This window comes from Bubalus kerabau, chromosome 3 (assembly GCF_029407905.1).
Source record: "Bubalus kerabau isolate K-KA32 ecotype Philippines breed swamp buffalo chromosome 3, PCC_UOA_SB_1v2, whole genome shotgun sequence".
Lineage (NCBI taxonomy): Eukaryota > Metazoa > Chordata > Mammalia > Artiodactyla > Bovidae > Bubalus > Bubalus kerabau.
This window is the reverse complement of record NC_073626.1, coordinates 76953334-76966855: the sequence shown is the minus strand read 5'-3', so window position 1 is coordinate 76966855 and position 13522 is coordinate 76953334. Positions and strand designations below refer to the sequence as shown.

At 42.3% G+C, this 13522-nt stretch overlaps 1 protein-coding gene across 1 annotated transcript in view; it reads left to right on the top strand.

Annotated features, from left to right (window-relative positions):
* The window catches only part of MAP3K20 (mitogen-activated protein kinase kinase kinase 20), a 167308-nt gene that overhangs the window by 149792 nt on the left and 3994 nt on the right, over nt 1-13522 (top strand). Inside the window, exons 16-18 of the mRNA XM_055572219.1 lie at nt 5180-5296; nt 8070-8144; nt 10906-11056. Of these exons, the coding sequence (XP_055428194.1) occupies nt 5180-5296; nt 8070-8144; nt 10906-11056 (343 nt within the window). The remainder of the gene's footprint in view (nt 1-5179; nt 5297-8069; nt 8145-10905; nt 11057-13522) is intronic.

Here is a 13522-nt window from a genome sequence, read left to right as displayed (position 1 = left end):
AGTCTTTGGGAACTCCTAATTTGGCTCTGGCACAGTGCTGAGTACTTTGTTTACATTATCTCATTTAGTCAAAATACAACAACCCACTCGTAAAGAACACTAAGATCCAGACGGGTAACATAATTTGGCTGAGGCTGGGGGCAAAGTGGCAGAACTGGGATTCCAGCTCAGGTAGTTGGACTTTAAACTTGTGATCTTTCACCTCCCCTAGAAGGCAATGGCACCCCACTCCAGTACTCTTGCCTGGAAAATCCCATGGACGGAGGAGCCTGGTAGGCTGCAGTCCATGGGGTCGCGAAGAGTCGGACACAACTGAGCGACTTCACTTTGACTTTTCACTTTCCTGCACTGGAGAAGGAAATGGCAACCCACTCCAGTGTTCCTGCCTGGAGAAGCCCAGGGACGGGGGAGCCTGGTGGCTGCCGTCTGTGGGGTCGCACAGAGTCAGACACGACTGAGGCGACTCAGCAGCAGCAGCGGCAGTGCTGGCTCAGTGTATGGCCCTTTTCTATACTGTTTCCATTTTAATAGGGTTCCTCAACACCTTAAACCAGATGAGTGAGCAATAGAACCATTGCAGATGGCCAGAGGTGAAATGAGTTTCAAAAAGGAGTCCTTCGAGGCCCCCATGGGCTCTCAGAGAATAGATTTGTCTGCTTTTGATTTCTGCCTGTCAGGATGGAGAGTTGTTCACCGACATCCAAAATGACTCTTGAATGTTTCCGATTCAAATATCAATACCCACATTTCTGTCATTCACATCAAACCAAAATCAATAGCTCTCCCTAGCAAATTGAGTGGGTTTTAAACCAGAGCCAATATTCCCACTACCTGGTTCCTATCACTAGCAAGAAACTGAAAAGCTAGCAACTGTGCCTTTAAAATTCTATGTTAGGCTCATAAATATGTAGAATTTTTTTTTTTTTTAGTGATACTGTTGATGATTTAATTCACCTCATCCATATGAGGTCCTTTCCAGTGACCTATTGGTTAAGAATTTCTTCGCCAGCATCCCATCCATGGTTGGGTCCTGTGGACTTCAATAACTTGTTTAAATCCTGGGAGTCATGGAGAATGCTCTTGGACACCTCTGGCTCACCAAATGACAAAAATGCCAGGAATACCTTCATTTTTAAAATTTAAAATGAGTAGATTTTAATTTTTAAAAATTAAAATGGGTAATTTAAAACAGTAAAATTTAAAGGATTTCATTACTTCATTTGTAGATTGCTGTTCTTAACTAAGGAACAATGAAATCACTGATACCCTGAAGATACCTAGGAGTTATATCAGGTGGCTCAGTGGTAAAGAATCCTTCTGCCAGTGCAGGAGATGCAGGTTCTATCCCTGGGTTGGGAAGATCCCCTGGAGAAGGAAATGACAAGCCACTCCATTCTTGCCTGGGAAATCCCATGAGCAGAGGAGCCTTGTGGGCTACAGTCCATGGAGTCACAAGAATTGCACACGACTCAGCAACTAAACCACCGCTGCCTTGACACATTAAGTTAATCATTTGGGTGAACACTTCATATTTCCTTTCTTTCTCTCCCAGCTTTGTAACCACGAGTACCTACTTTTTAATGAATGGATAATGCCCCTCTTGTCTTATAACTTCTCTGATTATAGTTTTATTACTTCTCTCGCTATCTTCTTTTATGGTTCAGGTAAAAGGCTTGCTTTAAGATAAGAGAAAAAGAAATTAAAAAATTAAAGGTCTATAACCCTACATGTAGATCCTGTTTCTCCACATTGGATTTTGGGGAACAAGAAGCTGGGGCTGCAGAGGAGGACCTGTGACCACTTGTTATTTTGGTTGTATTGGCAAAGTCTTCACTGGCCCTGCTCCTTCTGGCCTGTGGTCAGTAGCTGGTCCCACTTTGGAGCTCTGACAACCAGCCAGTGAGTCCGTCCTGTACCTCCCAGCTGCCCTTCCCTATTGCTTTCTCCTCCAACTTTGGAGCCAGGCAGCTCTGTGCTTTTCTAATCCCACCTGTATCACTTCTTGGCCAGGGAACCCTAGAAAAATTCCTTAATCTGTCTAAGCCTCATTTTTCTCATTTGCCTGACGGGAAAATAAAGCTAACTTGCAGGGTCATTATGGGTATCAAATAAAACAGCGCAGTGTCAGTAGCCAGCAAGACGCCAAGAGCATGGTAAGCACCCTCAGCCTGGGCTCCCTGTGAAGCCCCTTCCTTATGCAGAGCTCCCCTCAGTCTCTGATTGGCAGGGGCCTGCGGTCACAGAGGTGAAACAGAGGGTGTCAGGCATTTGCACCACAGTTCAAGGTCTTTTAACTGTGCTTTTGACTAACTTCATTCCAAAACTTGGAAGGCAGAAAAAACAGAACTAAGTAAACTCGTCTTTTCTAAGGCTTTTTATTCTAGCCACTGCCTTGAGGAGGCTCTTGCTATTTCAGAGAAGAGCAATCATGACTCCAAAGAGTCATTATCCTGCCCAGTTATCTCAGGGCTCACGTTGCCAGGGTAGCAGTGGCTCCAAAACAAAGAAATACTGAGAGATTTGTCAATTCTGAGCAACTAATTTGACTTGTGTTAGCCAAGAGCAAGGTTTTCATGTTCTTGAATAGAACGTTTCCTTCACTAATTGGCTCTCCACCTTATGAACGTGGCTGGGCAAAGAGGGACAGTCGCCTCAGGCCTGGGCCCTTCTTGATTCTGCCTTTCCCCTAGAAGCTTTCCTAAAATGTAGGCCCCTCCAGCTTCCTGCTGAAGCCAACAGGTTTTCAACAGTCTCTTTGTTCCTGTTCTTCCATTAATAATTGTGTCTGAGCTTGCTCAAGGAACATTCCAAGTCTGCTGGTGTGAAAGCATGTTTTGGTTTCAGAGTGTAAGGTACTTAGTGCATTATCCTTAATCTCTCAGAATCCTTTATTATCTAATAACATGAGAAAGAAGATGAATTTATGATCCAGGGGTCAAATTTGGTGCACAGACTGGTTTCTTTTTCCTTTTAATTGCATACACAGTGTTTATCCCCCAACATTTTTATTGCTGCATTTTTCTAAAAGCAAAGTTGAAAAAATGTTATAGAAATTCTTGCATACTCACCTCCTAGATGCAAACAGAAGCATTTTATTCCACTTGTTTTGTTATATCTCTCTATCCTTTTAGCCATCTATCAATTCTTATTTTTTGATGCATTTTAAAGTAATATGTAATATCAGTATGCTGCTGCTGCTGCTGTTAAGTCGCTTCAGTCGTGTCCGACTCTGTGTGACCCCTGAGATGGCAGCCTACCAGGCTCCCCTGTCCCTGGGATTCTCCAGGCAAGAATACTGGAGTGGGTTGCCATTTCCTTCTCCAATGCATGAAAGTGAAAAGTGAAAGTGAAGTCACTCAGTCGTGTCCGACTCTGAGCGACCCCATAGACTGCAGCCTACCAGGCTCTTCCGTCCATGGGATTTTCCAGGCAAGAGTACTGGAGTGGGGTGCCATTGCCTTCTCCAGATATCAGTACTTTCTCTTAAATACTTCAGTATGATAAGAAATGCACACATGTTAAGTATACACACTTAAGTTTTAACAAATGCATACACCTTTATAACCCAGCTCAGCTTCCCTGGTGGCTCAGTGGTAAAGAATTCACCTGCCAATGCAGGAGATGCGGGTTCTAAGCCTGGGTCATGAAGATCCCCTGGAGAAGGAAATGGCAACCCACTCTAGTATTCTTGTCTGGGAAATCCCATGGACAGAGGCGCCTGATGGGCTACAGTCCATGGGGTCACAAACAGTCGGTCACAACTTAGTGACTAAGCAGCAGCGACAATATAATCCAAACTTCTAACAGTAGAGCATTAGCATCCTTGGACATTCCCCTCATGTGTCAATTGCCATCTGCAGAAGCAACCACTTTTCTGAATATTTTCCACTGTAGGTTGGTTTTGTCTATTCTAGAAATTCATGTAAATTGAAGCCTTAGTTTGTTCTTTTTCTTGTACCAGATTTCACTCACTGTAATGTTTTTGCGATTTATCCATGTTGTTGCATGTATCAATAATTCATTCCTTTGTATTGCTAAGTAATATCCCACTCTATGAAAATATCACAGCCCATCCATTCTCCTGTTGATCAACACTTGGCCTGTTTCCAGTTTTCTTTAGCTATTATGATACAGCTGCTCAGAAGAATACCAAACAAGTCTTTTTTCATTTCACTTGGGTAAATACTTAGGAGTAGAATTTGTGGGTCATAGAGTACATATATGGTTAGTTTTGTAATAAATTGCCAAAACTTTTCCAACAGTGATTCTACCATTTACACTCCCACCAACAATCCAATAGCTCCAACTCACAACCAACATTTGATGTTCTCAGTCTTAGCCACCTGATAGGTGTATAGTGGGATTTCACTGTGCTTTTAATTTACATTCCCCTGGTGATTAATGTTATAGAGCACTTTTTCATTACATTATCGTTTTACTGAAAATGTAATTAACATACTAACATTTAAAAAACCAAGAGATTTCTTATGAGAATCAGATATCCAACTTTTTATGAAACGTTTAAGGACCTAGCAAGACTAGGCTCATATTCCCACATGGGAACAATCAACAGAAGATGAGTGGTGGCTGCCCCTTTAGGGCAGTTACCGTTTAGATCCCCAGAGAGTTGAACCCTTCCCCTGATGCCTACCCCAGTGGTTGGGCTAATTATCCATTGCCATATAGCCTCACATTTCCTGTTAAGAAGAAATGAAGCTATTTCTTGAATCTGTGTCATTATTAATACTGGGAAAGTGAAAGGTAGATCAGGAGAGTCTTATATTTCAAAATAGTGGGAAGACCACATTTCTTTGTGTCAATGGGGAAATATCCCTACAATGTTTAGCATGTAAATTAAATGGGTCTATTTTGAAAGGTTACAATTTAAGGCTCTTAAGTGCCTGCCTTTACTCATTTTTATCTGCCTGGCCCCTTTAAGGTGTGGAGTTTGCAACTCCTATTATAGAACACTTAGATTGATAAATGGTGTCTCAAGACTGCCCCGCCTGGGGGTTATTTAGATATAGAAAGAGATCTAATTTCATGTCCTTTTATTGATAAAGGAAAAAAAAATTCCAATAATCTTCATTGAGAATACTTCATGTGTTATAAAACATTGAGACTAAAAAAAAAAATTGCTTTACTTTCTCAAATTCTATAATTTTTCTTTTAATTCCAGGACTGTAAGTGGAAAATGTATATGGAGATGGATGGGGATGAAATTGCAATAACCTACATCAAAGATGTGACATTCAACACTAACCTACCTGATGCAGAGATTTTAAAGATGACAAAGGTAGGGTTCTATTTACGGCTTAAAAGCTTTTTTGAATTCACAGAGATCAAACAAAGACATTAAAATACCCCAGTGGTGTGCTTTTGTGCTCATGATGTTCATACCAGCTCAGCTTCAAGCTGCCTGTTGAAAGGCACATTTTATTTAGCAGATTGAGATCATAATAGTTTTTTGTTAAAATTCCACTTATGCTGTGTGAACTAAAAAGTACTACAGAAAAGTGTCGTTTAATTTTTTTTTAACTTTCTTCTACATTTCTTTAGGTATATTCTGTCGTTTATTAGAGAAAAGAAAATGCTAATAATGAAAATATTTACCTTGAATTTTGGGTCATTTTAAACTTTAAAAAACTTGTCAGGAGGAAGATTTCTTGAATTTCTGGAAGGACTGGGATGAGATTATCCAAAAGGCACATATTGCAGTCTTCATGGTTTCCTTGAGTTCACCCCTGTGAATTCCTGGAGTGACCAGACAGGATCTTACTACTCTGGGGTCAATGGTAGAAGCACACCCATTAAAACGCTGAAGACAGACTTAGAGAAATGCTTCTCTTCAAAATAATCATACTGAAAACATACATATAAGACTTCAGTTGTAGAAGGTCAACCACTCAGGTAAATAACCACGATGTTAACAGGACAGTTACCCTAAATGTCATAAAAAGCATGAACTCTATCTACTACACGATCGACTGCGTATTCGGTTTCAGGGAAGAAAATGAGGCTGGCAGCAAGCCAGGGTGCAGACACAAGCGGGGGAAGTGAAAAGTGCCTTCAAATCCCCAGCATTAGACTTGCAAATGTGTTCCCTTCCCAGGCACGAGATTGCTAACCACTCACGTGTGAAAAATCCACCTGCAATGAAGGAAACCAAGGTTCAATCCCCGGGTTGGGAAGATCCCCTGGAGAAGGAAATGGCAACCCACTCCATATTCTTGCCTGGAGAATTCCATGGACAGAGGAGCCTGGCGGGCTAGAGTCCATGGAGTGGCAAAGGAGTCAAACATGACTGAGCAACTAACACTTTTCACTTTTAATTTACAAGCATATGCATCAAGTAGATTGACTTGATATTCTTTGTTGGATTGCCCCTGTGTACTGGAAGTTACGTTATTTATCTGTAAAGGTTAAGATCTGCTTTCACCTTTCCCTTATTCTGTTGGGACAGACTGTGTTTTGGTGTCTGGGAGCCTGGACACACACACTTTCTCTTTCCTCCCCACCTGTGCTGTCTCTGGTTGCTACCGGTTGTTTGTGGCTTCAGTGTCACTGAGAAGCAAGTCACTGCCTGCTAACGGAAGGAAGTCACTCAGAGCAAAAATAACAGGGTGGAGTTATAAAACTAAACATAGGTGTTTCTGCTCTAAGGCTATATATGCATTCCAGAGGAACTGCATCTTCTGCAAAATCATGCACCAACATTAACAAGGCTTCTGGGAAAAAATAGGATGGGGCTGGACCATTCAAAATCTGTAGGACTTTTCAACATCAACAGAAACAATAAAAAATCCTAATTAAGGAAAGAAAAAATACCAAGATTGATTCTTGTCCCAGGAGAGACTAGAAGTTGGCTCCACACCTAGACAAGCTTTGTCACTAACTCTCCTGCCTCCCATCTGTTCCTCTAAGGGCCCATAGTCTTTCCTAAAAGTCAATTTCTCTCCTCCAAGAGGCCTATGTCTCCCTCTTCCCTTTCCTCTATAAACATGGCATTTAATCCTGAATTCTTTGAATTACTCATTTTTCCCTGGGTATCTCCCGTGTATACATGAGGTATAAATGCTAGTAAACTTCTCTTTGTTTTCTCATGTTTAAAAAAAAAAAAAAAACTCAGTTAAATCTCTACCAAATTTGCTTTGTACCCATCTCATGGTCAGCCAGTCATTTGCAACCTTAAATCTGAAATGATGGGCTGGGGGGTGGGAAGAGAGTGGAGATTCACCTCTAATAAAGACCACTTTCATCTCATTTAAAATAGGACCCAAAGCATAGTCTTATTCATTACTCATTTATCTTAATGTAGTCAGGAAATGACCCACCCACCCTCAGTTTCATTTGTGCCCACAACGTTAGTGGTTATCCTGATATAACCAGATAGCAGAGTAGTTATGAAACCTCTAAACCAGCCAATGCCTGCACTCAGAAAAAGCACTTTAGGGTCTTCTTAGATGGTTAAGGATTTTTCTTAATTGTGAAAAAGCTTTCTGAGAAGTCTTCCAGATATTAGCATAAGTTAATGATCTAATGATACAACTGAGCAATGCATGAGAAAAGAGAAGATTGTGGGAGACAAGATTAGCTGTTTACAAACATATAAAAGGATGTCTTATGAAAACCAAACCCCCAAAGATCAGACATTAGCATGTTGTGAGTAATCACATGGGAACCAACAGGGCTTTTCTAATAATCTGACATCATGGCGTTCATGATAGCCTGACATCACACCCTCTTTGCCAATTGTGTACAGCATGACTGGCCTCCAAGAAAGCTATGCTGTAGCAGAGCAGGCTGTATTAAAGCAGTTGTTGTTGCTGTTTAGTCTCTAAGTCATATCTGACCTCTGTGACTCCACGGATTGTAGCCCGCCAGGCTTCTCTGCCCATGGGATTTCCTAGGCAAGAAGACTGGAGTGAGTAGCCATTTCCTTCTCCAGGGGGTCTTCCTGACCCAGGGATTGAACCTGTGTCTCCTGCATTGCGGGCTGCTGCTTTACTGCTGCGCCATCAGGGAAGCCCATACTATGGCACTACACCTTTCTAACTTCTATTTTTCAGCCCCCATTTGTAATGGAGAAGTGGATTGTAGGCATCATGGAAAATCAGACTGTAGAATGCACTGTCACATATGAGGTAAGCCTGGGTAAGGGGTAGGGGAGAAGGGGGCAAGGCCGTTGGCTTCACCATCAGTTTCTCCAAAGGTGTTTTTATTTGCTGCCTCAGGGTGTTTAGCGTTTATTGGAAGAGAAGCTATTTAACCAACATGAATATAGGAAGATCAATATAATTATTCCAACAAAGTAACGAAAGGAAGGAGAACAGGGTGCTTACCTAGAGATTGAAGTAGTAATTCATTCATCAGATAATGATTGAGCACCTTCTGAATACAAATGTATGCATGTGCGACATACTAGGGATATGGAACAGTGACCTAAACAAAGCTCTGCCTTCTTGGTGCTTCGAGTTTAAGGGTGAGGGTAGATCAGTGAGTGATTCTTCACAAGGACAGGGTACAACCTCTATTACTACTGTCAAAACCAGATTCCATATATTTAATATATGAAAAAAATTGAAAAATGTACAAACAAATATTTTAGAAATATTTGCTTTAGAAAAACAAATATTTTAGAAATAGGTGCTATTAAAACTAAAATTCATATATTTAGCAAGTACCTACCAACAGGTACCATTCTGTGATTTGTTTGTTTAGTCACTAAGTCATGCCTGACTCTTTGTGACCCCATGGACTGCAGCACACCAGGCTCCTCTGTCCTCTACTGTCTCACAGAGTTTGCTCAAATTCTTGTCCATTGAATAGGTGATGCTATCATTCTGTGACTAGGGTGGACTAAATCTAAATCTATACTCTCTCAAGGTTTATGTATACTCCAGTGGAGGGCTATAGATAATAAATAAATAAATTAGTAATGTCAGAGTGATAAGTGAGAACCAGAAAATAATGAGACTCGGGGCATTAGATTCAGTGGTCAGGGAAGACCCTTCTTCTCAGTGTGAGGCAGCAGGGAACAGCAGAGGAAGGGCAAGAACAAAAGTTTGAAGCACAGAGGACATGACAAGGCTAGAGAGGTGGGCGGGGCCAAGCATAGAGCCTCCTGGGGCCGAGGTGAGGAGTTTGGACTCACTGTAAACGCCATGGTGGGTGTTTTAAGTATTCTGCTGCTTTAAATGATCTAATTATGTTTTTGAAAAGAGCAAGATATCCATGGTTGTGGAACAATCTGCTTCATAAGGTAGTTTTCTCTACCTGGGAATGGGATGGAGGGAAATAGTTATAGCAGAGTCTTGGCACATGTGGAGATATGGTTAGTATGAATGTAGTTAGTATGTAGCTACCCTCACTAGTATATATGTAGCATGTAGTTAGTATGTAGCTACCCTCAGTAGGACATGCCTTTCATTCATTCAGTCCCTTATTCATCTAAGAAACATTTAGCAAGGATTTACCATGACCTAGACACTGTAAGCAGAGAAGGCAATGGCACCCCACTCCAGTACTCTTGCCTGGAGAATCCCAGGGATGGTGGAGCCTGGTGGGCTGCCATCTACGGGGTCGCACAGAGTTGGACACGACTGAAGCGACTTAGCAGCAGCAGCAGCAGCAGACACTGTAAGGGGAACTCACACCTGTGTTATTTCAGTAATCTTTTGCAAATACTCAAAGGTAAGGAGCACTATCTTCATGTGGCAGCTCAGGAAAAAACTGGCTCAGAGAGATGAAGGGTGGTCCCAAGGTCTGGGGTGGTCAATGAGAATCCATGGGGTCACCAAGTTCCTCCAAGTGTGAATAGTTTCCAGCCTTCCTTGGCTGTTCTAGCCATTCCCTTCCCAACAGTAAGATGAGGGAAGTCAGCCTCGAATGGACTTCATATGCTGTTGCATAGTGATGGTCTTCTGAGCTGCCACGGATTAGCATTTTTAACATGAGAAGTCCAAAGCCTGGCCAGTCCACTTATTCAGGATGACCCGATATTGGAAGCCAGTTAGGATGACAGGCAATGATTTATCCTCCCCAGCCAGGGTACATGCCTGTAGGAAGGAAGCACTGAGAAATAGCTTTAATTGTCAAAGTGTGGCTCGCAGGGCACAGACCTAAATAAAAGAAGTCGACTGGTCTTGAGGAACTGGGAACCTGGGAATCTAGAGCCTGTTGACCACTCCCCAGTACCAAGGAAAAGCTCTCTTTTTAGTAAGTGGACAGTAATAACAGCCAGTTTTCATCTCTGCCTGCCTTAGCTCTGGAGACACGCCTCACCAAATTCTTCTCTTCTCTTTCTCTCTCCCCTGCCTCCTCCTCCTCTCCTCCTCAGACTGCAGGATGATGTGATAATTGTGTTGGTAACAGTCACTTCAGGGCTTTTTTAAAAATATGTATTTTCATAACGTTATCAAATCCTGAGAGGTTCTTCAGTCTAGTCTGATTTGTGGCACCTGGTGATGAAGGGGTAACTGGGCCCACCAACCTACCCATACTTAACCAGTTACCCCGATGACCGCAGGCAGTCCTACGCAAAATAGTGGTCAGATTTTATTTATTCAGCAAAATATCTGTTTTCAACTACTATAAACATAAGACATTGTATTTCATTACTCATTAAACAAAGAGGTAAGTTGAGATTTACCAACAAATTCTTAGAGAAGACAACCACCTTTTTAAACTACTGTAGTCCACTAAGGAATAAAGTGGTTAAATTTTTTTATTTTAACCATATTACCATATTGAGGCAAACAGTGCAAATATTTTACCTGGTGCATTATGACAGTGTTCTAAAGAGTTACCTTGAACAGATAATGATAACCTGATTTTCTTCCCTGTTTTATAAGCATGCATATATCCGGTTATGGGTTTCTCTCCCTATTTTTTTTTTTTCCACAGAGCGATGTTAGAACTCCAAAAAGCACTAAACACATCCATTCGATTCAATGGAGTAGAACGAAACCTCAGGATGAAGTGAAGGCCGTCCAGCTTGCCATTCAGACGTTATTCCCCAACTCAGAGGGCACCCCTGGGAGCAGGTCTGACTCAAGTAAGTTAGCTGTGCTCTAGACAGGTTCCAAAGTGGAAATGTCAAAAGCCTCACATCAGGAATAAGGACCAGTCTGTAAGTGTAAATGGATTTCTTTTTTTTTTTTTTTTTTTTTTTTGCTGTGTGTGCAGCTTGCAGGATCTTAGGTCCCCAACCAGGGATCGAACCTAGGTCCCCTACAGTGGAAGAGTAGAATCCTAACCACTGGGTTAGGGAATCCTTACTTACTAATTTAGCTGCGTTGGAACTTAGTTGCAGCATGCGGGATCTTTTAGTTCAGGCATTTGAACTCCTAGTTGCAGCATGTGAGATCTAGCTTCCCGACCAGGGATCAAACCTGAGCACCCTGCCTTGGGAGCAGAGTCTTAGCCACTGGACCACCAGGGAAGTTCCTCCCATAGAGATTTCTAATATCATGCATGCACGCGTGCTAAGTCGATTCAGTTGTGTCTGATTCTTTGCGACCTTATGGACTATATACAGCCCACCAGGCTGCTCTGTGCATGCGATTCTCCAGGCAAGAGTACTGGAGTGGGTTTCCATGCCCTCCTCCAGAGGATCTTCTTGACCCAGGGATTGAACCTGTGTCTCCTGCAGGTCCTGCATTACAGGCAGATTTTTTACCTCTGAGCCACTGGGGAAGCCCTCTAATATCATACTTCCTCCTATTTTTAGAATATTGGCTCAGTCGTGTCCGACTCTTTGCGACCCCATGGACTGTAGCCTACCAGGCTCCTCTGTCCATGGGATTTTCCAGGCAATAGTACTGGAGTGGATTGCTATTTCCTTCTCCAGGGGATCTTCCTGACCCAGGGATCGAACCCAGGTCTCCCACTTTGTAGACAGACGCTTTACCATCTGAGCCATCAGGGAAGTCCTTATTGGCTTTATACACAGATTATATGGAAAGTAGAAATTATGGGCTTGGAAATAAGAACATATTATAATAAAGTTCCATATTCAAGTAACTATCAGAGAAGATAAAAATTAATGATTATGTCCTATTGAAAAATAAGTATGTATATTTATACACATATATATTTAGTTTCCAAGACTGTAGATAAAGATAAGAATTATCTTCCATGTCCAGTGCGCATTCCTATGAAGTCACTGCTGTCCCTGGGGCAACCTCTTGAGTCCTTAACACCACAGATCCATCAAAGCAAAAGAATGACAGGGCAAGCAAGAGAGAGGGCCGGGGGTCGGGGGGTTGATAAAAGTAAGGGAGGAAGAAAGGAAAGGAGGATAGAGAAAGAGAAACATGAAATGCATATGCTGGGTAGTGGTGATAATAATTACAGATGCTATAAAGAAGCCTTTTAGACATGACTTAGAGTAAGACAGGCTGCCTTGTTAATGAACTGGTCGTTATTTGCTAGCTTCAGGGGAAAAGTTCTGACCTTCACCTTTGCAGACCCAGAAACTCTAATACAACCCAGACTCAGGCTAACAAACACTCGGGAGATGGATACATAAACCCCTGTGCAAATCACCTCTTGCCATGAGAAACATACCTTCCCAACAAACCAAAAACACATGTTTTCTGACCAATGCCTCTTTTTCCCAATAAGAAAATACCTTTGATGGAGAAGGAGATGGCAACCCACTCCAGTGTTCTTGCCTAGGAAATCCCATGAATAGAGGAGCCTGGTGGGCTATGGACCATGGGGTCACAAAAGAGTCAGACTCGACTTAGCAATTAAACAACAATAATTAATCAGAGTTCAAGTGTGTGTCCTTCCATGATCTAACCAACACAGCAGTTTAAATCCCTCACTTGCTACATTGTAATAGAAATAAACTCTTTAAAAAAAAAAAGAAAAGAAAATATCCCTGAGAAGTCATAACAGAAGGTTCTTCGGTGGCATGGCAACAAAGTGCCCTGATGGCTACTGTCGCCGAGTTATGGGAGCCCAACGTCTGTGTCCTGCACGGTGCGGACTGGCTTCCCAAGCACACCAGGTGCTCTAAATGCCCACTGGCCAGGGGCCCCAGGATCCTGGGCAGTATTCTAAACCCAGCAACAAATTCTTTGACAGCATGCTAGACCTGCCTTGCTCTGTCAGCATGGTTGATTGGGTTATTTTTCTTTCTCATTCTAAAGTTCTTAAACCATGGGTTTTAACTATACTAAAATTTACCATCTTCCATCACAAAAAGTCCAGAGGTAGGCCGGGCTCCAGGTACAGTAAGATAAGGCGCTCAACCATGTTAAGGATGAGAAATGAGCCTTGCCTGGTTTCTACTCTGCCATCCTTAACAGGTTGCCTTGGTCCTCGGCCTAACTCCTCTCACATTCACAGTCATCGTATAAAGATATGGTAACGCCCACAGGAAATAAGAGGTCAATCCCTTCCCTGTTCTCATGCTTGGGAGGGAGAAAGACTTGCTTAGAGACCCCTTTGCAGACTGCCTTTCAGGTCGTTTTGGCCAGAGCTGAGCACCTTGTTCATTCTTAACCATGGT